The sequence below is a fragment of the Alosa pseudoharengus genome, unplaced genomic scaffold (assembly GCF_046254945.1).
Source record: "Alosa pseudoharengus isolate Yale_2024_CS ecotype anadromous, Long Island Sound unplaced genomic scaffold, YU_APseudo_1.1 YU_APseudo_1.1_scf_4, whole genome shotgun sequence".
Classification (NCBI taxonomy): domain Eukaryota; kingdom Metazoa; phylum Chordata; class Actinopteri; order Clupeiformes; family Clupeidae; genus Alosa; species Alosa pseudoharengus.
Genome location: NW_027468774.1, coordinates 25,940,958 through 25,967,373, shown reverse-complemented (window position 1 = coordinate 25,967,373; position 26,416 = coordinate 25,940,958). Strand labels below are relative to the sequence as shown.

Genomic DNA, 26,416 nt, shown 5'->3' with positions numbered 1-26,416 from the left:
ATGTGTACACACAACAGTACATCTGTAAACAAACACAATACTGTGTCTGTGTGCATGTTTGTCATATACTTGTGTCATTTCTGCACCAACAGTGAGACAGTGTTTTTCATCAAGGGTGTGTGTGTGCATGTGTGTCTATTTCCTCCTACTGGACATCTCAGATTGCCAGGCTTAATGCCCATTTGAGTTTACCCAAGGGGCAAAGTATTTCCGCTTAGTATGTGTGTGCGTGCGCATGATGCACAGTGTTTCCGTTTGTGGCTTTGGACCAGAGCCCTTGGGAAAGTGGATCTGTTCAGAAAGCCACAAACACTCAGTGTTTTTCTCTCTCTCTCTCTCTCTCTCTCTCTCTCTCTCTCTCTAATTATCTCTCAGAGAGAAGTGGACTTGTTTATTCACAGGTCACCAAGATCACAAATACAAAACATACACACCTTACACAAAAGAGGCATAAAGGAACTTTGACTGGGGTTGAGAAGAGTCATCCAAACATGCTGCTGACAACATAGCTGTGCATTCAGTGTACAATTAGACATAATTGTCTAATAATTGTTTTGGCTACATCATAACTAAATGGAGGCAAAAATGACCCCCGGACGATGACCCCCTACTTGCTTCCCCTTTTGGCTATCACCTCATCTCTGTAACCTGATGAAGACGTATACATCAATATATTTGTGAATATATTGGAGTGAGGGCCTACACAGTAGGCCAAATTCGCCATCTAGTGGATAGTTAACAGAAAACAACCACACTGTAAATATGCATCCTAGGGACAAGGAGATAAACAATTAATAAATTATTTACAAATTATTTTAGTGGGGGGAGGAAGCAGGCCACATTCTGTGAATGGATTTTGTGGTTCCTGTACTGCCTTTCTTGCAGGCATTTTTGGTAATAGATGTCAACAGGATATGATAAATGTCAACTGTTTGCTTCATAACATTTAAAATTTCAGTTGTAATTTCAGACCTGCACCAGCACTAATATACCATTAACATAATGTTGTGAAAAAGTGATATGGAAAATACTTAAGTTTGTTGCAGGCATTTTATATGAATCGAATTTGAAGTATTTTAAGTTTGTTGCAATACACACAGCTGTTAAGACTAAAAAGAATATTAAGTGTAGCCTATAAATGTTCTGTTCACCTATAACACACACAGATTCAGGGAGTAGATGATCTCATACACACTCTCTCATGTGCACACACACACACACACACACACACACACTCACATGCTTCACAGGTAATCAAAGCACACACACACACACACACACACACACATACAAAATCCTTGTGAATTGGTTTGTCTTGTAAGCTGATTTTAGAGCAAAGTTTGCTGAATACAGTCATCCCTGGACCAAAAGCTTCTATTCCTTATCATGCCCTCTAATAAAACTGCAGCAGTCATATTTAACGGAAACTCTTCAATCATTGGGTAAACACTTGTATATTGAAAATGCAAAACATACATGAAACCATATTTTCAGTCATTGAACACAAACCATTGTGGGCCTTACCCACACCACTACATAGCCTGTAAAACATAATGTTTTCTAGAGCTACGCTCACCACTTTTGTGAGAAGTCTGCAAACATGGAGACACTGAGAATGATGGGGAAAAGGTGTAGGAGAAGAGGAATACAAGCACACGAACAAAGAAGGGGGGGGAGACATTGCTACACAGGGGAAGTAGGCCTATAGCGTACATCCCCATCACAATTATTGGCACCCCTGGTAAAGCTGAGAAAAATCAAGTAGGTCTAGGCAAAAATGTTTTGGGCAATTTATCTTGGTGTAACAATAAAAACAATAAGAAAAATCCAACCTTGAAGGAAAGCATGAAGATGTTCTGAGAAACAAAAATAGGCCTACCTCAGGCAAATGAAAAAATATCTTTAACAAAAAGACAAGTGCCACAATAAGGCTATTGCCACCAGTGCCACAGTAACACATCACGCTGATATGAAGTCAATTTATAAGCATAGCCTAATTATATGCTGAAACGTACCCTAAATAGGCCTACAGCTGATATAGCCTAGGCTAGGCTATGTCATTCCGTGTCAAACGCAGAGTTCCCTGTGTTTTCGGAATAGCGATACGCCTCCAGTTGGCTTCCACAGACGCGTCTGAAATGTGTTCCCTCCTGTGTAGTGATGTTTTAACTTAACCTAAAATCATCTGCTTTCTTAAAATTGCAATGTGTAAAGAACTTATTAAATTATTAGGAAACCCTCGTTGAGTTAGTAGGACGTGTGGTTCTTCATTAGACGACTCTTACAAAATTGTTTGTATTCAGGCTGATTGAAGGGCAGCATTCATTCGTTTCTCATGCGTTGTTTGGGGTCCTTTCACTACACCGTCGCTTTGCCGCTGGATGCACAGTGTTGTGGCGGTATGCAGTAAGCAGTGCCACGATCTTGTGCTGTATTAATTCAACTTAAGGTCGTAGTTAGTCCTCATACCTAGGTGAGTCTCTGATTTTATGTTGTTTTGCATATCTCAGTCAAGCAATGCTCCCATGTGAGAATACAGTTCATTCAAAAACGAATGTAAGATCGTACCTGGTAACATTAACATTTAGCTTCCTAGCTAATGCTGAGCTAATGTTGGCTAGCAAACACGCCGTTCATTCATAGGTTAGCAAGCTGCGTTGACGGCTGTGATCTTAACTTCGACATGATTAGTGTTTACCAGCTCGATATAATGTTGATGGCTCAATGCTTTAGAAAATGATGGTTTGACACAAACGTTATTTGCCGTTTAATAAAGAGATATGGCTGATTTCAAGAGCTAACCAGCTGTCTGTAGCCTGGTTAGAAGTAATTCCTCAGATATCTATGAAGATCTGCTCTGTCTCAGATGGCCTGTAAACCTAGTTAAGATTTTGAGAAATTGCTCAGATGAAGTTAGGTAGACGCGCAGATAGTCTCAGTTAATTCTTCAATTCTTCAGGAAAATGCAGTACAGTAGCAGTTGACAGACTAACATAATAGAATCATCACAGACATGCTGTAAATCAACTGACATTAAGTAGACTAATGTTAGATGTAATGTAGAAATTGATAGAACTAAATTAGAGAATGTTGTAATGGGTGGATGCTACTTCTTTTCATAGGAAGACATGGAGGCAGATCTCTATGATGAGTTTGGTAATTACATCGGTCCAGAGCTGGACTCAGACGAGGATGATGACCTGGAGGCCGAGGACAGGGACATCGACGAGGTGTGCACTACAGTTTTATTGATATTGCCTTTTAATTTTTGTCCCATTTGTGTTGTCTCTATGAAAGTAGAAATGTGGTGGTTAAAAGATGTGTTTCGATGTCTGCAGGTAGATGAAGATGATGAAGATGAGCCAGGAGAAGGAGATGAAGATGTCCCTAGCATGGAGGTGGTCCTGCATGAGGACAAGAAATATTATCCCACAGCCGAGGAGGTGTATGGACCGGAAGTGGAGACTATCGTCCAAGAGGAGGACACACAACCTTTAACAGGTTAGAATGCTGTGGTGCATGTACTTGTCTAATGTCAAAGGCTGTAACCACACACACACACACACACACACACACTCACACACACAGTTTTTACCCATTGGTCATCAACAGACACACACTTTCAATATGCATGCAGACATAAGTTACTGAAATGGTAATGATGTTATGATTCTCTGACTTTCTCTCCCATTCAGAGCCCATTATTAAGCCTGTTAAAACCAAACAGTTCACACTCATGGAGCAGGAGTTACCAGCAACTGTCTATGACATGGAGTAAGTAATATTGTTATTTCACAGTGAAAGGACAAGGTTGGCAGATTGCACTTGATGTAAAGTGTGTTTGTGTGTATTAATTTGAAAATGACCATACATGCAGTATAAAGTGACGTGTAGTGGGTTAGCGAGGTACGTTGCACTGAAAGCCGGGGTTTGCAATAACATGAAGGTAGCTCTCTCTTAACCTGGCTAGATCACCATGGTAATTTATGCTATAAACTTAACTTGGTCTGTAGTGGGTTATGTTTGAGATAAAAGAACATAAACAAAACATAAAAGCACCGCCTATTGACCAATCAGTTATCTTGGAAAATGGAATCACCATGCCTAGGTGCTTCTGTCAAATATTTTACATGCAGAGCTCCACCTGTTTAAAAATCTTTGGATGGATGGATAAATGGATATGGATAAATGCAAGACTGCTAACCATGAAAATATCAAAACAACCAATACACTGTCAGATTAATCACTCTAGATGATGTTCTCATGTCTTAATGAATGCACAGAAGTAATCATTTGTTGAAATAGGCCTAGGTGGCTTTAGACATCTCCATCTGTAATTAGTGATATGGTTCTAACACCACCCCTTTTATGGGAAACTCTGAAGCAGAAAGTAAAGTTGATTACCACCATTCAAGTACTAGTTGTAGAGCCAGCTCACACAAAGAAAGCCTATGCATGTGTAACTTACCTTTTAGGCAGCAGTATTACTAACTGTGTGCATGCATGTATGTCTGGTCTGCAGGTTCTTGGCTGATCTGATGGACAATCCAGAACTGATCAGGAATGTCACGCTCTGTGGTCACCTGCATCATGGAAAGGTCAGAGGTTCACACAAGCGCACAGTCACTAGGCAGCATGTATCCAATCAACAATTAGTATTTTTAATCTGATTTGTTTCCATTTGTTTTTCTATAGACATGCTTTGTTGACTGCTTGATTGAACAGACTCACCCAGAAATCCGGAAGAGAGATGATGCAGATGTTGGTGCACTCTGTTGACTACACACACACACACACACACACACACACACACACACACACATACACTAAAGTCTGATATGCACAGATATTCCAATACGTATTATGTTAATTTTCTCCACATGACAGTAACTGCCCCCCCCCCCCCATATTTCTAATCCTCTTTGTATGCTTTTACTAACTGCAGCTTCGTTATACAGACATCCTCTTCACTGAGCAGGAGGTGAGAACCCTGTCATATCTTTCTAAGCCTTACCTACTCTTTGCCTAGAGTATGGATGAATTAAATCTTTCCTCTTTGTGACTGTCATTGTTATTTTACCTCTAAGAGAGGAGTTGGAATCAAGAGCACCCCTGTCACAATGGTACTTCCTGACTCCAGGGATAAATCATACCTGTTCAACATCATGGACACACCAGGTATGACCAGCCATCTTTACACATGCACACTCAGGCTTTGGATCGTGCCGTCATGTTCATAGTTAACTTATTATTGAGCGTCTCCTGGTCACCCCACAGGTCATGTGAACTTCTCCGATGAGGTGACCGCAGGGATCCGCCTCTCAGACGGGATCGTGCTCTTCATCGATGCTGCAGAGGGCGTGAGTGGTGTTGAGCTTATCCTTCCCTAGACCCCTCCCCCCCCCCCCCCCCACCCTCCTCCGTTAGCTTCAGTGTGTTCTGTGAGATTCTAGCTGTATTCATTTATGTGTGTCATTAGTTGCAGCCAAAGATCCATTCAGGTGTTGGTGTGTGTCTCCCTGTAGGTGATGTTGAACACGGAGCGTCTGATAAAACACGCCGTGCAGGAGCGCCTGGCCATCACCATCTGCATCAACAAAATCGACCGGCTGATCGTGGAGCTCAAGCTCCCCCCCACCGACGCCTACTACAAGCTGCGCCACATCGTGGACGAGGTCAACGGCATGCTCAGGTACATACCCCCATCATCAGTGGTGTTCTGTAACCTTTGATTGGACCGCTGGTTGGATCGGGTCTTCTTGGAGGTGGCAGATCGTTTGGGGTCATTTGACTAATAGACAGTAAGTTCATGCTTTGAGGTCTTTTTGTCTGATGTCTTTCCTCTGTCCTGCAGCACGTACTCCACAGATGAGAGCCTGGTGGTGTCTCCTCTCCTGGGCAACGTGTGCTTCGCCTCCCCTCAGTACAGCACCTGCTTTACTCTCGCCTCCTTCGCCAAGATCTACTCAGACACATATGGTAAGAGAAGAGGTTTATTTATTTAGTTAGTTTGCACATATACACATAGCCCAGTGTTTGTTGGGTTTCTCAAGCATATGCTGGATCTCTTTCAAGAATGCATAAACAAAAATAATTATTGATGCATACAAATATAACATTTTACTATATGCATGCCAATGTATTTACCCATATATCCCACTCTGTTTTATAACAGAATTCAGAAATATGATCCAACATGTCCATACTGATGTCTTTTATCTTTTGTGATTGTTGTAGGTGATGTCAATTACACAGAGTTTGCCAAGAGGCTGTGGGGCGACATTTACTTCAACCCAAAAACGTGAGAACCACATACTATCCATCAACATCCCAAAGGACAAGCCAGTCGGTCATGATAAACCACTGAATGATATGAATGATGTAGAGTCCAGAGATGTAGAGATTACTTTTTGTAGTGTTTTGTATATGAATAGAATGCAATTGAACCACATCACCAACCTACAGAAAAATGCAATCTCTCTCTCTCCCTCTCCCCTTCTCTCTCTCTCTCTCTCTCCCTCCCTCCCTCCCTATCTGTTATCTATCTATCAGGCGGAAGTTCACCAAGAAGGCTCCCACCAGTAACTCGCAGCGCAGCTTTGTGGAGTTTGTGCTGGAGCCGCTCTATAAGATCCTGTCTCAGGTGAGGCCTGCTGGCGCTGCCTCTGCAGACACACCCCGTGGAGGGGAGCCAGGGGTTTAGACGGGTTCAGATCTAAATTAAGCAATAAGCCTCAGGAGGATGTGGTTTACAGTGCTTTTAGAACAAGTACAACGTGAAGCAGCGTGCCTGAAAAGTCCTTAGCTGTTCTAAAACCACTGAAAACCAAGTTGTCTTGGGGGTTGTTTCTTTTCTAATCCATTTACTACATGTACAGTATCTGGCAAAGTGTCACAAAGCGAACACACCAAAACAAAAATGCAATAATCTAGTGGAGAGTTTAAAAGCTCCCAGAGTTTGATTAAGGCCCTGGAGGTCAGGGGTGGTAAGCGTGTGGTGTGTCCCCTCTCTCACTCTCTCCCTGGTGCGCTGCAGGTGGTGGGGGACTGTGACACATCACTGCCGCGAGTGCTGGACGAGCTGGGCATCCACCTGACCAAAGAGGAGCTCAAGCTCAACATCCGACCGCTGCTCCGGCTCGTCTGCAACCGTTTCTTTGGGGAGTTCACAGGTGTGTGGACAAAGTCACACGCACACACACACACACACACACACACACACACTTACAAATGCATACAATCGGTCAGAGGTGCCCAGAGATTTTGTGTGTGTGTATTTGCCCATTGTGTGGTAGTTTATCTTCACTGTTAATCTGCAGGTCTGCTGTGCATGTGTGGGGTCTCCCTTTGCGTGTGTGGGGTCTCCCTTTGCGTTTGTGGGGTCTCCCTTTGCTCTGTCTGGCCTCACTGACCTCTGACCCATGTGTGCTCCTCTCTCTCTCTCTCTATTTCTCTATCTATCTCTCTCTCTCTCTCTCTCTCTCAGGTTTTGTGGACATGTGTGTGCAGCACATCCCGTCTCCCCAGACAGGGGCTCGAGCCAAGATTGAGCACAGCTACACAGGCGGCCTGGACTCCGACCTGGCGGAGGCAATGACCGAGTGTGACCCAGATGTAAGCATCTTTGTGTGTGTGTGTGTGTGTGTGTGTGTTAGGGGTGTCACGATTCTCCGAATCCTCGATTCGATTTAATTTTCGATTTTAAAGTCACGATTCGATTGGATTTTCGGTCTTTTTTTAATATTACTATGAATGCATTCCTTATGTTATTTACTTTTTTTTTGGCCTTTTCCTATTCTGTTTCGGGGAGCTTTTATTTTGAAACCATTCCAACCACGAGGTTGTAAACAGAACAAACATTAAACAGAGACGTGAACATAGTGAAATGAAACAACACAGAATGATAATTTGATTGTTTCAGCACACTACGAAGAGACCCAAGGTTATGGTTCATGGAATATGTACTTATCAATGTGCATTTAAGCCTTAAAGTAATTTTGGACTGTAACTGTAACTTGGACTGATCATCTTTTCACTTGTTAAGTTGAGTAGGCTAAGCTAGTGTTAATTGACGTGAATGAACGACAAAATACTTCCACACCGGTGATTTCAGAGTAGCAAGAGGGGCTTCGATTTCGGTCGGTTGATGTGTATTTTTTAACTGGCTGCAGCCTAAAATTAGAGGAGTGTTGATGCTGCAGTTCAGCACGTGTGTGTACAGTATTTTTGCGTCTTGGCATCAGTGGTGGAGGAAGTACTGAAACTCAGTACTTAAGTAAAAGTACAAATAAGCAGAGAAATATTTATTCTAGTAAAAGTACCACAATGACAACCCTACTTAAGTAAAAGTAAAAAGTACCTGCTTTTAAATGTACTATGTATTAAAATCAAATGTATTTGCATAATGATTTATTCTCTTAATATCTATATTCTAATAAAAAAAAGTATGGACTGTGGCATTTTAATTAAGCTAGTATTAGGTTATACTAGGCTAGTTAGGTTAAGGCTTATGTAATTGTGCTTACCATCTGTGGCCCAGTTTACATTCTGACTTACAACTCTACAATACTAGGGTGATCTGCTGAGTTAAAGCTGCAGTTGGCAAGTCTGACAGATTGAGGGGACTTAGCCAAAATGTTGAATGTTTACAACTCTCGTGCCCCTCCCCCACTACCACCGAGCACCCTCTCATCGAGTTTGTGCTCGTCAGTGTGCACCAGACTGTGACTGACAGTCAGATCTCACACAGCCCTGCTCTGATTGGACCAGAAGAACCGGGAGCTGTGGATTTTTGCAAAACAAATAACTCTAGGTGGAGGTAGAAGTGCAGGGTTTTTTCTAAAACCGGCTGATTTATTTTGTTCTGTCGGAGCATAGTGTCGGTTTCAGTGAATATGATCAAAAGAATCTTGCCAACTGCAGCTTTAAATATCATTCAGCAAAGCACGTTTAACGGGGTAGACAAGGGAAACGTCCGGTGGATCGTAATGCCAGTTCTGCTGGTCCAGATTGAACAGAAATGTTGTTGAGAAAGGTGTCTTTATGATCAGGTTCAGTTTCATTTGCGCAGACGCGCAACATTACTACCCCCAATTGTAGACTATGCCTCTTTATTTGATCACACACAATTAAGAAATATTTCCTAATCTGGAAAACGTTTAGTTTCCTTTTCTTTCGGCCAGCGGTTCGATAATAGTCTACCATTCATTTGTGCCACAAATTATCAGACGTGTGACAGAAGCACGCGCATAGCCTGTAACTTCGCTGCTCCGCGGACTAGCAATCTCATCGAAGAGGAGGCCCTAACACTGCAGATAATAGACAGAGAAAGGCAAGCATATGCTCAGGGAACAGAACACCGTTGCATATCTAGTGTACAAAATGTACTTAAGTACAGTAACGAAGTATTTGTACTTCGTTACATTCCACCACTGCATGGCATACATGCTGGACGTGACATTGGGGGTGTGGCTGCATTGTCGATTCTACCTTTGAGTTCGAAGTTCAAGGTTGAGATGTAATTTCGATCGATTTCTATTAAAATCGAAATCGTGACACCCCTAGTGTGTGTGTGTGTATGTGTGTGTGTGTGTGTGTGAAATGAAATGCATGAAAACTATTCATGATTATTTCTTGCTCTCAGTCTTCCTGGCTTAAGCCACATTTCTGCTTGTGTGTGTGCGTATGCTCATGGAGCTGAAAACTGAGTAGCAACAGTGAATGACCACAGAATGGCTAGAAAAAAATAATTGATTGTTTTCAACTATCTAAGATTGCATTGTCCTCTTCATCCTCCTCATCCTCCTCATCCTCCTCCAGGGCCCTCTCATGTGCCACACCACCAAGATGTACAGCACTGATGACGGGGTCCAGTTCCATGCCTTTGGACGTGTTCTAAGTGGAACCCTGCAAGCGGGTCAGCCCATCAAGGTTCTTGGGGAGAACTACACGTTGGAGGATGAAGAGGACTCGCAGGTCTGCACCGTCGGCCGCCTCTGGATCTCGGTTGCCAGGTAACCAACATTGTGGTGAATGTCTGTCAACTTTTGGAAAGTGGACACCTTTCCTGTTTCCCTCATGCTCCCTGTGTTTTGTGTGTTTTTATATCTGCAGGTACCAGATCGAAGTGAACCGTGTCCCAGCAGGAAACTGGATCCTAATTGAGGGTTGTGATCAGCCAATCGTTAAAACAGCCACCATCACAGAACCTCGAGGAAATGAAGAGGTAGGCATCAGGGGGCAATATATCAGAGAGAGTACTAACATATAGATGAAGTCAATATGGTGGAAATCAAACAACTTTTGTGTGTGTGATGCAATGCATCTCCAGGCTCAGATCTTCAGGCCGCTGAAGTTTAACACTGCCTCAGTGATCAAGATCGCTGTGGAGCCTGTCAACCCGTCTGAGCTTCCCAAGATGTTGGACGGTCTCAGGAAAGTCAACAAGAGCTACCCCTCTCTGACCACTAAGGTAATCAACGCACCCCAGTAGTTAGCTTGCTTCTGCTTGTGACCAAACATTTCAAATGCAACAGTATGTTAGTGAGGTGTAATAGACTGGACATTGGTTACAGATCATGTGGCCTAATTCTCTCAAATGCCTAAATAACATCTCTCAGTTCCAGATTTGCAATGTACACAGTGTGAATAATGGAGTGTGTCTGTGTGTAGGTGGAGGAGTCTGGGGAGCATGTCATCTTGGGAACAGGTGAGCTCTACCTGGACTGTGTGATGCATGACTTGCGCAAGATGTACTCCGAAATTGACATCAAGGTAAGACAGACTTGTGTGAAGTATGCAAAGCTTCATAAATAAAAACGACCAGCTGAATGAAGTACTGAGGTTTATTTTGGACCTTTCTGAGTTTTCCTGATGACCTTTGCCCTCTGACCTAGGTGGCTGACCCTGTGGTGACCTTCTGTGAGACAGTTGTTGAGACCTCGTCACTGAAGTGTTTCGCCGAAACACCCAATAAAAAGTGAGTTTTTCTGTAGACCACATCTGTCAGCAGTAAGAGCTCATCTGGACTGTTGCGGTGTGGAGCGAGGGTGTTGCTGACTGCTGTGCTCTGATTGGTCCTGTGCTGTATTAATTGACAGGAATAAGATCACCATGATTGCGGAGCCACTGGAGAAGGGCCTGGCAGAGGACATTGAGAACGAAGTGGTGCAGATTACTTGGAACAGGTGCGTTTACTAGACACCAGTGACACACACACACACACACACATAAACATACACATTCACACCTCTGCACTTGTTTTTTCTTGCTCTTTGCACCTGCTTGAACACAGGCAGAACAAACAGGCAATATCTGTAACACTTCAGTAGACTGCTTTCTAAACTGCATGCAATCTCATAGATGCTGTTGCACACACACTCAACCATGGAAACATTCACACACACAAACCTGAACTGACCCCAGCTGTTCCCCTTATCTATACTCCAGCTGGCAGGTGCAGTTTGGGAAGGGTGTGTGTGTGTGTGTGTGTGTGTGTGTGCGAATGAATGTATTTGTGTGTTTGTGTGTGTGTATGTGTGTGTGTGACAATGAATGTGTGTGTGCGCGACTCAGCTGTGAACCCATCTGGGTTGGAATAACCAACATCTGCAGAGTGACCAAGCCAGGGACACACTCTACACACTATTTAATCTCTCTCTCCCTCCCTCCCACTTTCTCTCTCTCTCTCTCTCTCTCTCTCTCTCTCTTTCTTTCTTTCTTTCTTTCTTTCTTTCTTTCTTTCTTTCTTTCTTTCTTTCTCTTTCTCTCTGTCTCTGTTTTCTCCTCCCTGGCCTCCCTTTGACTCTGTCTCTGGCGATACAGAAAGAAGTTGGGAGAGTTTTTCCAGACCAAGTACGACTGGGATTTGCTGGCCGCTCGTTCCATCTGGGCCTTCGGGCCTGACACCACTGGCCCCAACATTCTAGTAGACGACACTCTGCCTTCTGAGGTAAGCCTGACGTAGAAAAGGAGTTCACTGGATGATGCAACTGGATCTATATTTGGATCTGTTATTAAAAGTTAACTGATTCAAGGTTTAAATTGTGTTAAGAGATTATATAAACAACTGTTTATTTTGAGATCAAAATAAAAGTCTCTTCCACAACGGGTTATGTGTTCATGTAGAGTATCAGTGAAGTAACACCAGGAATGGTAAATCATTTCTAAATCTACCAAATTGCTTTTGAATACATTTAAATATGGAATATTGTTTTAGCCAAAGATGCTGTGTGGTTTACTTCAACCTAAGCATTATATTGATGATGATGATCGATAAAAGCTCTGGTATCAGTATTGATAAAGTGATATTGGTCAATTCCAAATTCATGTATGGAAAACTGGAACTGGAGAAAAGTACATTGTGTGTGTGTGTGTGTGTGTGTGGGTGGGTAGAGTGTTGGAATAGGATGGTAGGGTGCTTTGAAGGCCAACTGTTGGTCATGGTCATGTTGCATGGTGTCATGCACTGGGTTAAAACCAAAAAAACAAAGAGAACCCATAACATGCCCCTCAGAGTAAACAAATAAATCCCAGCCCTGTCCCTTCCCTCAAATAGACACACGCTCACACCTCTGATCTGGCTCAGCACAGCCCGCGGCCCGTGTTTGCACTGTGAACCTTAAATGATGGTGGAAACAAGCCTGTAGGATTTGTCTCTCTCCCCGTGGTGTGTGTGTGAGCGTGTTTATGCTTGTTTGGTACAGTTGCGTGCATTTTTGATAAATACAACAAAACGTGTTCTTTGTTGTCTTAATTTGGTATTTAAGGCTAAATTTATAAATTAAGTAAATGAAGTGCACATGTGTGCTGAGGATCACCTGGATAAGGGGGGAGAGAATCCCAAAAGGCATGTCGTGCACACGGGGAAGAGGAAGAATAAAACTCCATATCCTGGGGCTAAAGCAACCAAATCTACATGGCATTATATATACATACATATAATGATCACTATTTTTACACCTTCAGCTAACGTTGCTCTCGCTGTGTTTTGGGTTTGTGTGTGTGTGTAGGTGGATAAAGCTTTGCTGGGCTCTGTGAAGGACAGCATCGTTCAGGGATTCCAGTGGGGAACGAGAGAGGGACCACTGTGTGATGAACGTAAGTGCACTCCCTTTTCTCTGTCTCTTTCTCTTTGTGTGTGTGTGAGAGAGAGACAGCGAGAGACACACACACACACACACACACACACACACACACACACACATACACACACATACACACACATACACATACACATACACACTTGTCACTGTTTTCTGTTTATTTTATTTTACACTGTGCTTCTAATGATGGCGAAGTCCCATTCCTTGATCATATCTCCGACATTCCATGTTTGAGAATTGGTGAGCTTGTGCTCAGCCCTGCAGACTACCTATGACCTGAATCCTTCATCTGAATATCCACTAGGTGGCAGCAGCTAGCACAGGCCCTCATAACTGTCATATACCGGTATGTGTGGCTTTTGCACAAGACTTTCCCTTCCTAGCAGTAATTGACATGCTCATTCTCTCCTCAGCCATCCGTAATGTGAAGTTTAAGATCCTGGACGCAGTGATCGCCCAAGAGCCGCTGCATAGAGGTGGAGGACAGGTCATCCCCACCGCCCGACGAGTGGTCTACTCAGCCTTCCTCATGGTACGGTTTCTTTCTTTATCTCTCTTTCTTTCTGTCTCTCTTTCTTTTGTGCTCCTGTCTTGCTCTCTGTGTAGATTTTTTCTCTTTTCACTTTGTTTATTTCTTACTCTCTAAACGTTATTCTCTCTACACAGTCTTTTGCTCTGAGTACACACCCAACCTCAAATCCTGTTTTCTCCTTATGTTGCCTAAATGTTTTTACATCACTTCCTTATGGCAGAGAGGGACCTCACAAGCTGAGGCTGTGCTCATATACCCTGCTCTGTGCTAATTGGTTACTTAATCCTCTGCTCTGATTGGCTCTTGTCCTGCCAGGCCACACCTCGGTTGATGGAGCCATACTACTTTGTGGAGGTTCAAGCCCCAGCTGATTGTGTGTCGGCAGTGTACACTGTACTCGCAAGGAGAAGGTAACACACACACACACACACACACACACACACACACACCGAACACATAACTAAGAAACTGCTGGTCCGATTGACTTTCACTTTAAAGATGTGAGATGGGGTAATGGTTTGAGGCCTGACTTCTCTTGTTTTGTTTGTGTTTGTTTTTTGCAGAGGGCACGTGACTCAGGATGCACCTATCCCCGGATCTCCCCTGTACACCATCAAGGCCTTCATCCCTGCCATCGACTCCTTCGGCTTTGAGACAGACTTGCGGACACACACTCAGGGGCAGGCATTTGCGCTGAGCGTGTTTCACCACTGGCAGGTAAATATACCTATGTAAATACACACACACACAAACACTCACACACACACAGAAAGGACATGTGCTGTGACAGTCATGATGTTCAGTCGGGCTGCATTGAGGCAGCACAGTTCCATGTGACATCTCTGTGATGTGTGTGTGTGTGTTCAGGTGATATGTCTAGTAGTTTTTGATGGTTGATGTTGCACCATGCATTGACTTGTATTTGCCTCAGCATTTGCTTTGGCTGAAAAAACAGAATTGCTGACATGGGTTTGCTGTCTGTCTGTCTGTCTGTCTGTCACTCTTTCTCTTGCCCTACCTTCTGTCTCTCTCCCTCCTTTTGCTTATATTCTTTTTTTTTCTCTACGACTCTTTTTTTTCCCCTCTCCCTCCACCCCCTCGCTTCCTCTCTCAGATTGTTCCGGGTGATCCCCTGGATAAGGGGATTGTGATTCGTCCCCTGGAGCCCCAGCCTGCCCCTCACCTGGCCCGGGAGTTCATGATCAAAACACGCCGACGCAAGGTCAGACTCCACTCTCACATAATCACACACAGATAGACTGTGAGACTCTCTAATGGCACTTGAGTCGAGGCTTCAAAGTAACATTCGGCTGTTCATCTCTCTCAATAGGGCTTGAGCGAGGATGTGAGTATCAGCAAGTTCTTCGACGATCCTATGTTGTTGGAGCTGGCCAAACAGGACGTGATGCTCAACTACCCCATGTGAAGAGAGAGAGAGATTGCCCCACTCTTACTTCCCCCTGGAACAACAACCCCTTGACCTTCTCTCGGAAAACACACACACACAATCAAACACGGTCTTGGTCTTCTTTATTTTTATACCATTTTGTAGAGTGGGTCTATGTAATATAGGCTTGTTTTTTAAATTTCAGTCTGAGGTAATTAAGTTGTGAAAATGTCCTTGTCTAAATAAACATGATTTTCTTGTTAGTCTTTTTCAATGTGGTTGGCTATGTGTACGTGTGTGTCATAACTGCATTTAGAGGGGTGGACAGATTCAAAGAAAAGTGTGTGCGTGTACACCAAGCAGAAAGAGCTGACAGTGTTCTTAAGAGGCATTTCTGGTTGGCTGTATGTGTTGAACGGGGTAAGAGAGCGGAGGTGGAGGAGATGGACAAGGGCGTAAGACAGGGTTTGACATGAATGTCATATCTGTCTGTCTCCATGTTCCTTTGCCAGTGTTTCTGATGGAGATGCGCTCGGATATGGCATTTGATGGGTATCCATACGGATGCACATGGAAACCAGATGCAGGCTTTGTATATCTGAATGGAATATATGTGAATTGTGAGTGAGGGAAGTGATTTAAAATCTACAAACTCACATACTGTATACAGCTGCAAATAGCCACATGTTTACATGCTGACGCTTCTTCTCAGTGTCCTCACATAAGTTACAGGTGATCTCACTGACCTGTTTCCCAGACAAATTGCTTTGAGGCATTGATGATTGAATATGGAGGTCAGAGAAGTATGGATGAATGAATGTGGACAATCACAGGCTGGTGACCTACTGGGTAGCAGGAGAGAAGGAAGACGAGGATGAGCTCGAGGGAGAGCAAACAAATGTAGAGAATGATGGAAGGACAAAAGGGTAGACTGAAAGCCATGCCCGGTAAAGATGGATGGGATAATAAATGATTCGTGATGGTTTGTAGATGCCCATAGTCAGGTCCTGGCACACTGGTGTCTATATTTAGCCACGATGCCCAGATTGTAGCAAAGGCTTGGGGGCGTTTCAGTATGTGTGTATGGGCGCGTGCATGTACATTTGTCTGTGTGTGTGCGCATGTTCGCCTGCACTGCTGCCACTGGAGTCAGAGATGATGCCCAGGGCATAGTGCAGTCATACACACACACACACACTCCGCACACAGTCCCACACTCATCTGTCACGAAGCTCATTTGGAAATCGGAGAGACTCATCAGATGATGGTGCAGCTTATCCGACACACAAAGCGCGATAATATCCCTTTGAACTCAACATGCTTCCATACACCACAGTATACGAGAGGAGAGGATGAAGGTTAGAGCCGCCTGCTATTGAGCCATGGCGAAATGCAAGAAGGAAATCTGTGAGAACTGTGAAATGTGTATAGTCAATTTCAACAATTTACCACATCTCCTAATGTGACTAGTTTCGAGTCGTTTTGACAGGCTGAGACACTGGCCCTGCTTTCCTTCCGCAATAAGTACATGGGCACCTAGTAGGGCCATTGCTATTCCACTTTAACCCACAGGATGCAACCACTCACCCCCTCCCCAACCCCACTTCCACTCTTGTCCTGCCAGCGCCAGATGTTAAACATAAGCAGGAACATATCAAGGATTAGACAAAGGGTAAAGAACATGCGAGGAGGACAAGACACTCCTGCATGTTCTTTCCCTCTTGCACACACGTGCGCACACACACACACTGTTGTGTCCACCTGGAGGGGTCAACAGATGAAGTTTCCGACGTTCTTGAGTCATCGGAAGGAAAGACAAAGAGGATGCTGCGTGTAGGAGCTGGTGTGTGTGTGTGTGTGTGTGTGGGGGGGGGGGGGGTCACCAGTCTTAAAGCTGGGGTGGCCCATGTGGTTTTTCCTTTATTTCATCAATTCAACTGAATGTCTTACTGCAGTCCTTTTGTGGTACTAATTACCATGCCCCTGGTAAGGAGAGAGGTGATCTCAGAGACGGGGAAAGCTCTTAATGTGGGGAAAACCCCTCTACCAGAGGTTAGTCAGCGACCCTTAAATATGGCATCACTCTCTCTTTCCTCCAACAGAAGGGCAACAGTCTGCCGGAAGACTCTTTTACACATGATGCAATCTCCCAGTGCAATCAATGAGGGCATTCATCTCATGGAAGGTGGTCCAGAATGGTCGAGTTGATCGCTTGAATGGTCCAGTTCAAATATTTGGCCGTGGTCCATCCCAAGGGAGACCCAACCTCGCTCAGCTAGACATCCCCCCTCCAGCCCTTCCATTCCTCCCCCTTGTTGCCCTCTTCTCTTCCAAACCCGAGGATGGAAGATCTGACCGAAAGTGAGAGAGAGAGAGGAGAGGAAAGTCGTCTGAGGCCCTAATCATCTCCTTCTTTGGAGCTGCCTGGGATAAACAACAGCAAAATAAATAAACAAATAAATGCACCATGGAAGGGGGACTTGTGAGCGTGCCAAACTCCTTGAAATGAGCGTGACTTTCTTCGAGTTCCACTAGACGATTGGGCTTCATCGTGGGGCCCAGAGGGCCTGTCCTCTGGATCCCTGCAAAGTGGAAACCTCTGCCAGCCTGGCACCGTAGCAGATCTGCTGCCTCTGGACCCCAGACCCGGCCAATCCCTGTCCTGATTTGACAGGCGATAGATGAGAGGAGGAGATAGAGATAGAAAGATGCCGCCAGACAATGCAGGGTTCCACGCGCAATGTCACTCTCCATTTCATTGCCTGGTGGTGATGTCTGATCACCGTCACTTGCTCGAGCTGTTATAAGTTCCTGCCTTTGTCTCCCTGACGAATGGTGGTGCTGGCGGAGGAGGGGTTGGTGATGTCTTCAGGTCCCCGCGTGTGACAGACTTCAGGCGCGTGACACACCGTTTCGGGGTAAGAACTGTCACTTTGATAACTAGGCAAGCAATCACTACACCAACTGTTAATTGTGATAAAGCTTGTCACAGTGAGAGGAAGGGTATTCTGGCTGTCACTTAGTTTTAAGGCATAGTTCATGCCTCAAACTCAAATCAATGAAATTGACTTTGATCAATATATCACTTTTAAAATATGTAGCTAATTAATGGGCAAGAGTTATTATTTCCACTAGTTCTGCCTACATGATATTGGTTCTATTACATCTCTTTCATGATCCCTGCAAATATCCATATATAGAAGTATATTTAAAATTTACATCAACTCAAACTCTTCACATATTCTTGTACATACACATTTTTGTCACATATTTGTTTGTTTTCTGTGCATAAATCTGGTGATGGGCTACGTTTTTGTGTTATATTTAACTGAGTCAGGAGTTTAGGTCTCAAAGACTTAATAATTCTGAAAGCAATAATAAAAAAAATTGTCTGAGTGTAAATATGCTCAGTGCAAGACGACATTCATGTTGGATCATAGATTTAAAAAGATGGAATGACACGAGCGCGCGCACCCTATGCGCGAGCCCAAGTTCATTCCGTCCCCCTTCGCCGTGCGTGCGCGTCGGAATTCCTCCAGTCAGCGCTCAATGGTGTCAATCAGAACATGGCATCGTAAAACCTTGAGCATCCTGGAAACAGTGCCATGTGGGTTATAGCACTACGCGATACTTAAAGAAGTACCATCTCGTGAGTGCAGTAAACAGATGAAGACACCGTGTCGCGAAAACATTACGGCAACGGTCAGCGCAGCCTCAGATGTCAAGGAGCAACTTTAACCCAAAATATCCTTCGATTTACGGAAGATGGGGAGCATAGGGAAATGTCTGCTCGATAAAGACATGCGACTTGTGCACATGTACAGTTTATATACAGGAGGGCGCGAAGTCTTAGCTGGAGAAAGAACGGCAGAGAAGGAACAAAAGAGTAAGCGCGCTCAAGAATATCTCCGGGAGTAGCGGCTCGTGGCTCTTGTGTAGCCAACTACACGCGCTCTCCGTTCTCAAGCAGTGACAAGGCGTCAAACTACCTATATCACTACAAGCGACAATGGCTCACGAACAAGGGGTTTGGGGGTCAAGGTCCTTCAAAATGCGTTGTGATGACCATCACAGAGTGCAAAACGAGGAAATGCACAAATTACCTTCAAGCATGTCAGTGAAAAAGGACTCGGCAATTCATCTTTCTCCACTAACACACTACATGTTCTGAAATACACCGTTACTTTCCCATGTAGCCGATTGAAAAAACCGGAACGAAGCAGTCTAGCAACAAGAAAGACCTGGACACTTATAAACCCTTTTTCATAAAAGCCTCTATCAAGGCATACTTCTCTGTGTTAAACTATCTTCACAGACTCGCTGCGCGGTAAGATATTTTACATTTAATTAAAATGACCGCATATGGAGTTAATTATATGATGTTGGTTTAAAGCTATTACAAAATTCACAGTTGATTAGCTTCTTTAAATCCTACAATTGTGTTTTAATAAGTTGTGGATGCAAGCATAGCCATTTACCCTAATATTATGTATTACTGAAATTACTACTCTTAAAACCTAAGATTTGTTGCACATCAAACAGTATAAGAACATTTCATTTTATATGATGAACGGCTTAATGAACAGGTCCTTGTCAGGGAGCGGGTAAAACGGCATGTGTGTTTCGTGGTGTTTTCGGCAAGTTGCCCTGGTGCATTACGCGCCCCATTGGGTAGGTTTGATGTAGTTTGGTGAGGAGGATCTGTTGACCGTAGATTGACTGGTATTTTCACAATCAATTGATTGCTTTGCTGTCCCCAGTTCTCACGTGTGAAAAACTAATAGGGCATAGCTCAACTTGTGCACTCAATTATGTTCATGTTGCCTGAAAGACCTCTTTATGGAGGGTAACTTGGTGTGTGTGTGTGTGTGTGCATGCGGGTGTGCATGCTTTTCTTTTTTGGGGAAGAGTTACTTTGCTCTTCATTCGTGTTTATGATTTCATTCTCAGTTGATTTATCTACTACCAATTATCCTTGTCTCACGGCCATTACTGCGTTTAAGTAAAACTAAAGTACCCTACTGCGCGCGACTACCGGTTGCGCGCAACTACTGGGTTACCTGGAATCACAGTACCTGGTCAAAAACATCAATGGAAACAGATAGGCTATAGATGAGGTGATCTGTAACAATGTAAAAATACTAAATCTTGACATTCGATCTTGTCCATTATATTTTGAGCAGACTTAACTCTTGAACTGATTATTAGGTTTGCGAATTTTACGCACTTGTTTATTTTTCTGCATTGTAAATGTATAGCCTACATTTGGGGCAAGTACATGACTGACTAAGCTGATGTCACGGTCATCAATTTGGATACCATTAGCAATGAAAGTCCTGCCGACGACATTTCATTACGGTCATATTAAAATGTCAGGAAACATCACTTCAAATTGCTGTGTACCATGGTAGGCTTACATCAGAATAACAGATACAATTTACTAACTTGATATCATTGCACTTCAGTAGTTTCAGTTTCAGTAGTTTCCAATGTCTTTTCCTGTTAGAAAATTGTTTTGCTTTCTTGTATGAAAATCAGCTAGGATGAATTCACAGGGAATAAGTGATTGATATCAACAAAGTTAACTATTAAAGAGTTATTTCACTCAATATATACACACTTACAAGTGTATAAACTCTAACTATAGTCATATCATCTACAAAGGTACTGATGGTGTAAAACAAAATTGAGCAAGATGATTTGTGTGTGTGGGCTATTTGTGTGTATGGGTAATTATAGTCATTTTACCTACAAAGGTACTGATGGTGTAGTTTCTTGAGGAAGATTATTTGTGTTTGTATTTGTGTGTATGGGCGTGTGTATTTAGGAAGGTGTTGACATGTGTGTATGGGTAACTATAGTCATTGTACCTACAAAGGAACTGATGGTGTAAAAATATTTTTCCTGAGGAAGAGTATTTGTGTGTGTATTTGTGTGTATGGGTAACTATAGTCATTTTACCTACAAAGGTACTGATGGTATAAAAATATTTTTTCCTGAGCAAGATGATTTTATTTTGTGTGTGTGTGTGTATTTAGGAAGGTGTTGGCGACTTCAAATATATACATGAATGAGTGGTGTTGTATCATTGTAGACTATGCTGCTGATGCTGCACAGAGTGGTTGAGTGATTTGGGAGGTGTGGACAAGAGATGATGAGAGAACATGGATTCATTTTACCTCAAATTAAATACAGTGAATAGGTATTCGTTCACTGTCAGATAATCCCTCTGTGTGTGTGTGTGTGTGTGTGTGTGTGTATGTGTGTGTGCGTCTGTGGCCTGTGTGTAGCTGCTGCTGTGAAGTAGTTCATGAGTATTCATTTATTCACAATATGTCGTCCTGACGGATGAGTATGATCATACTTCTGCTCACTCTTGCCTCTGTCATTCTTGCCATTCCATTTTCTTTCAACAGTTTTTTTAGTTGTTTTGTGGTGGCAAGAGAGGAAAATATGATGGGGGGTTTGAGAGACAGAATAATAGAAGTTAAAGGGAGGGGGAGAGAACTGGAAATTGCCCCATGGCTTGGGCAGAAAGAGAGGGATGAGGAGAAGATTCTTTATGACAGCACACACACATTAACCACCACACACATAGCACATGCAGGAGACACTTATACCAGCACCTATACGGCACATACTTTACCCAACAAAGTTACCGAAACACACCAAACGTTAAGAAAATAATACATTATGTAATTATGAAATGATGCAATTTATAATTAAAAATAAACACATTCAAAGTTGATGAGTCTATGCACGCACATTCAAGCACATGCCCGCACACACACTCACAAACAGTTTCTTACACTTGCTTCCGGTCTGTACTAACGTTGTCGTTGGCTTTTGCTCCAGGAGAAGATTGTGTATTCATCACCCTTGTGAGTCACAATGAGTGGTGAGGGAAATGTCCCCTAAAGAATACACACATGCGTGCATATACACACACACACATACACACACTTTTTAACACACACCAATCAAACAATCTTAAAATCCACACTAATTATAAATTATAACACAAAATTATGCCATATATACCCCACTGGCATAGTACAAGAGATTCTCAGTCCTTCAGTCACCTCTCTTAAATTTTAGTTGCTGACACGCATACACAGACACATTCATATCCTCATATATTCATATCATAGACTGTGTAGTATACATTAACTCATCCCCACCTACCATAATGTTCATGAGGATTATTTCGATTTTTTTTATGAGTGATTTTAAGTGAATGTGTTTCAGGACATAGGTTGAGGTGTTTGCCACACCAAAATGTCAATGGTAGCTGAATTGGTGCTTGTGTATGTGTGTTTATGTGTGTTTGTGCGTGTGTCTGGGTACACATGTGTCAGTGCAGATCCTCTGTGACATTCCCAGTGGGAAGGAGTCTCATGTGATTCGCCTTTCACAGAGCACTAACTGCTGTGTAGTCATACACACACACACAGACGCACACACACACACAGTTTGTCCGTTTTGCTCTATATCTTCCTCTTGCATTTTTGGCCTGTCTCTCTTGCACACCCACGTTCTTATTACTTACTATCTCTAGGTATGTCTCTCTACCACAAACACACACACACACACACACACACACAGTGGTCACACACACCACCATCAGGAATCTCCAGCTCTCTTACAGACAAATTCTCTCTGTGTCTTTAGCTAGTGAGCACCAACACAAATATTATCTTGGCCAAGCACATGCACATGTATACACTTTCACACACACTCTCACACACGCACACAGTCTTGTTGCATATTCAGCAGTATTGCTGAGGCTCACGGCATGTTTGTACGCTGGCTTGCGCGTTCTGACACCCCACATAATCCCTGCCGACAACTCACATGCCTGTCTCCCCTGGTTACTGCCCATCGTCCCTGGTATCTGTGGGCGGGAGGGAGCATCCTTAAGTCAGCACTAGTTGACAGAGGGTGGAGGTAGTTGGTTAGGTGAGCTGCCAGTCACAGCGACGTGACGTGTTAACTATGTGTGTGTGTGTGTGTGTGTGTGTGTGTGTGTGTGTGTGTGTGTGTGCGTGTGTGTACAACATTCAGCATGCACACAGTTGTAAGCTACACGCACTCCATCGCACACCGTCCTGACATGCATGGTGTGCCATCACGTGTAAGTGTCATCCAGCATGGACACTACAGTTAGCCACAAATGCCCAGCGACAGCCCGGCAGACACACACACACAACAGCATAGCCAAGGCAAGCAGCTCTCTGTGGCAGAGGATCTGTGTCAGAAAGCGGTGCTCACGTCTGATTGGCTCAGACAACCCTGGGCTTTGTCGCTCCCCTTCTCCATCATGGACAGAGAGCGAACGAGAGAGGATGAAAGAGAGAGAGAGAGAGAGGAGAGAAAATAAGATGCATTAGTGCCAGACAGGGAAATCTTGTAACCCAGCTACTCTCATAGTAAAAAGCAGAGCACCTTCCCTCTGCCAATGGTGGGGTCATGAAGCATCCCTGTGACCTCTGACCTCTGGGAGATTCACTTCCTGATTGTTAAGCAGATGGAGCATATTTTTGAGCAGATGTGCTGTCAGTCTTTAGTATGTTCAGTTATGTTTCTGCTAATGCTAATCATACGTCCTGTCCGACTGCCTGCCCTATAGGCCATTAGAAAGCTTGACTGCATTCAATACATGTATGTTATGTGTCTTGCACAAAGATACTGGTGTTTTTTTTAGTGATGTGTTTAGTGAGTCTGCTTTTTGCCGTTTTGTTGTCAAGGAAATATATGAATGTCCGTACCTGATGAAGTCTATGTTTTAAGTGTCCTTTTTTGTCTGTGTATGTGTGTGTTCCTGTGATTGTGTCTTGTTCAAGGGGATTGTGACGCTCAATTGAGCATCTTTAAGGGTCCATGCTGAGACCAAATGGCAGACAGCGACAGCAGGAGAATGGGGATATATTTAGCGTGAGAGGAGGGGGCAGTTGGAGTGAGTGTGTATGTGTGTGTGTGGGGAGGGTGGATGGGGCCATGCCATCACATCACCGCCTGGCATGAAGGGGAGGGGGCACCTTGACTGGCACCAATAAAGGCTAGCAGGGGTGAGACACTGTCATGTGCTTTGAGCAGTCTTTTTCTTTCTCCTCCTCCCAACACCCTGTCACCCAGCAGATAAGATGCTTGTGTGTTAATTCATTTGTATTTTTATTTGTTTGTTTTTATTTGTTTGTTTGTTGATATTGATTAGGTTTTTAAATCCCAAGGGACTCACTGTTTTACTTGTTATCAGTGTGTGAGCAGAGCTCCGACCTTGGCATTGCTAATGCTCTGCTTGACCTGTCGGTGTGGCGAGGTTGGGAACTGTACAGTTGGGTTATTCGAGAGACAGTCCGTGAGAGGACTATGAAAGTGTGCCTGTGCGCTCAAGTGCAGCGTCTGCAAATGCACGCTGATGGCTCCTGTTGAGATGGATGAAGAAGGAGGATTAGTGTGTGTACCTGTGTGTGGAGTGTGCCGAGTCCACCAACAGATTAAGATCTACCCATTAACTCATTCACATTTAACGTCCACCCCCAGTCTGACCCCCCCCCCCCCCCCACACACACACACACACACTCTCTCGCTCTAGTGTAACTATCTCCTTTACCCTGGCCTCCTGTCTGTCTGCAGGGCAAGAAGCTGCTTCGCTTAGCCGCAGGACCTTTCACATGCTTTCCTCTTCAAGTCTCAGTGACTTGTTACATCATCAACATGAGACAGCTTTCAGTCTCACATGGCAGTGTGTGTGTGTGTGTTTGTGTTTGTGTGTGTCCTGTCCTGTCCTTCTTTACTGTCTTTTCCCCCCAAGTTATCCACTAACTGTGTGTGTCTGTGTGTATGTGTGTGTCAGCTTGTGTGTGTGTGCGTTTCTGTGTGTAGGCGTATATGTGCCGTCCTTTCTCTCTGCCTTTTCCCGGAGTCATATTCCGAGGGAGTATCATTCACCCATGGCTGGGTTTCCATGGCCATAAGGGTCGGGCCTATCAGAGCGCAGCTCCACCATGTGTGCCAGACGAGGAAAGGCCTGAGGGGGTCGCACAGATGCTAACGCGCTAACACGCTAAAGCTGGCCCTGCCCTGGCCCTCTCCGCCACAGCCATCAGTCCCTTTCTACACCTCTCTCTGTGCATCCTGTCTTTGCTAAATAAAAACTTCTTCGCTGGATGTCCTTGTCCTCTCATACTCTCCGTCTGTTTCTCTTCCACGCTCTTTCTCCCCCTATCTCTCTCTCTCTCTCTATTTATCTCGGTGTCTTTGATACTCATAAGAAACAAACCTGGATGTTCTCCTCTCTTCTTTTTCTTCTCTCTCTGCTCTTTGTCTTGGACTTCTCTCTCTTAATCTCTCTTTTGTTCCATGTCTTGTTTCTTTTAACTCTCAATTTCTTCCCCCTCTCTTTCACTCTGTTTTTTAAACACCTTGATTTAGTAGCAACTTTCTGTCATTTGTTTGGGCCTTGTTGTGTCTTTCTCTATGGTTTCCACAGTGCGCACATCAATAACACTGGGCCAGGATGAATGGTGGGGAAGGGAAGGGGAAAGTGTCCCTAAAACAAACAACCTTTAACTCAGCCCGCTCAGGCAAAAAGTGTGACTGTGGCGACGGTGGGGATGAAGGGGAGGATGTAGTACAGTCCTCCCTAGGAATGATAAAGATTTAGTGCTCTTGGGAGACCGCAAGCGACTCCCTGTATTTGAGTCCAGGAAGCAGACATTTTTAAAGATAAATACAAGATAAATATAGAAACGAATGAAGAAATAGGAAGATTAATGGAAAGAGACAAGTACTGTAGTGCCAATTGGATGTTAACTATGTTGAAAAATGGAAGTCCTTGTTTTGTATGCAGACAATTGGAAATTACTTTTTTATGTGAAGAAACAGGACCGATTGTTCTGGTATGACCAATTATTAACTGTTTATGTGTTTGTGTGTGTTTGACTGTCTATGTTTGGAATTTCCCTATGTACTCTATGTACTTGCGTGTTTGTATGTGGTCACTACTCACACACGCACATACAAGGGCCCATATGAAGCCCTTGCTTTAAAGCACCTCGGGAGAAGCACCAGTGAACCACCCCCAGCGGTTCCTAGCAGGACCCACGGGCCAGGCCGTGTACAGTACCAGTTCCAGCAGCCGGCAGCTGCTCACAGGCAGCCTTGCGTGAAGGACTCCCGCCGGAACAGCCCCTGCTCAGCCCGGGGAAGCCGGGATCCGCTAGACGAGCCTGTGTCACGGCCAAATGCAGTTAACAACACTGCAACCCCACTCAGGGTTCATAAGGCTGTCAGTCAAACGTGGCTCAGAAGGAAGTGAGTGACATTATTGGACATAAGAAGGAGAGAGAGTGACGAGAGAGAGCGAAAAAAAGAGAGAGAGAGACTGAGAGA

General features: G+C 44.0%; 1 protein-coding gene across 2 annotated transcripts; it reads left to right on the top strand.

Annotated features, from left to right (window-relative positions):
• The first annotated feature begins 2,375 nt into the window (after positions 1 to 2,375).
• eftud2 (elongation factor Tu GTP binding domain containing 2) lies at positions 2,376 to 15,285 on the top strand. 2 transcript variants are annotated; one of them, XM_076265568.1, is made up of 28 exons: positions 2,376 to 2,473; positions 3,127 to 3,230; positions 3,339 to 3,501; positions 3,696 to 3,774; positions 4,523 to 4,598; positions 4,696 to 4,761; positions 4,946 to 4,981; positions 5,088 to 5,178; positions 5,278 to 5,360; positions 5,526 to 5,692; positions 5,855 to 5,979; positions 6,238 to 6,301; positions 6,553 to 6,643; positions 7,037 to 7,172; positions 7,487 to 7,614; positions 9,820 to 10,013; positions 10,114 to 10,225; positions 10,331 to 10,471; positions 10,672 to 10,773; positions 10,896 to 10,978; positions 11,100 to 11,186; positions 11,824 to 11,950; positions 13,011 to 13,098; positions 13,517 to 13,635; positions 13,951 to 14,045; positions 14,199 to 14,352; positions 14,750 to 14,857; positions 14,966 to 15,285. In XM_076265568.1, the coding sequence occupies exons 2-28, from the start codon at positions 3,129 to 3,131 to the stop codon at positions 15,059 to 15,061; spliced, it is 2,913 nt and encodes a 970-aa protein (XP_076121683.1). In that variant the 5' UTR covers positions 2,376 to 2,473; positions 3,127 to 3,128; the 3' UTR covers positions 15,062 to 15,285. The 2 variants fall into 2 exon arrangements, with proteins under 2 accessions (XP_076121683.1, XP_076121682.1); XM_076265567.1 differs by having other exon boundaries at positions 3,123 to 3,230.
• The last annotated feature ends 11,131 nt before the right edge of the window (positions 15,286 to 26,416 follow it).

Excerpts from the sequence above, each read along its gene's own strand:
- eftud2 (XM_076265568.1), top strand. The coding sequence starts at position 3,129 with ATGGAGGCAGATCTCTATGATGAGTTTGGTAATTACATCGGTCCAGAG. Across the intron at positions 14,046-14,198 it reads ACTGTACTCGCAAGGAGAAG|AGGGCACGTGACTCAGGATG; the intron begins GTAACACACACA and ends TGTTTTTTGCAG. Across the intron at positions 14,858-14,965 it reads TCAAAACACGCCGACGCAAG|GGCTTGAGCGAGGATGTGAG; the intron begins GTCAGACTCCAC and ends CTCTCTCAATAG.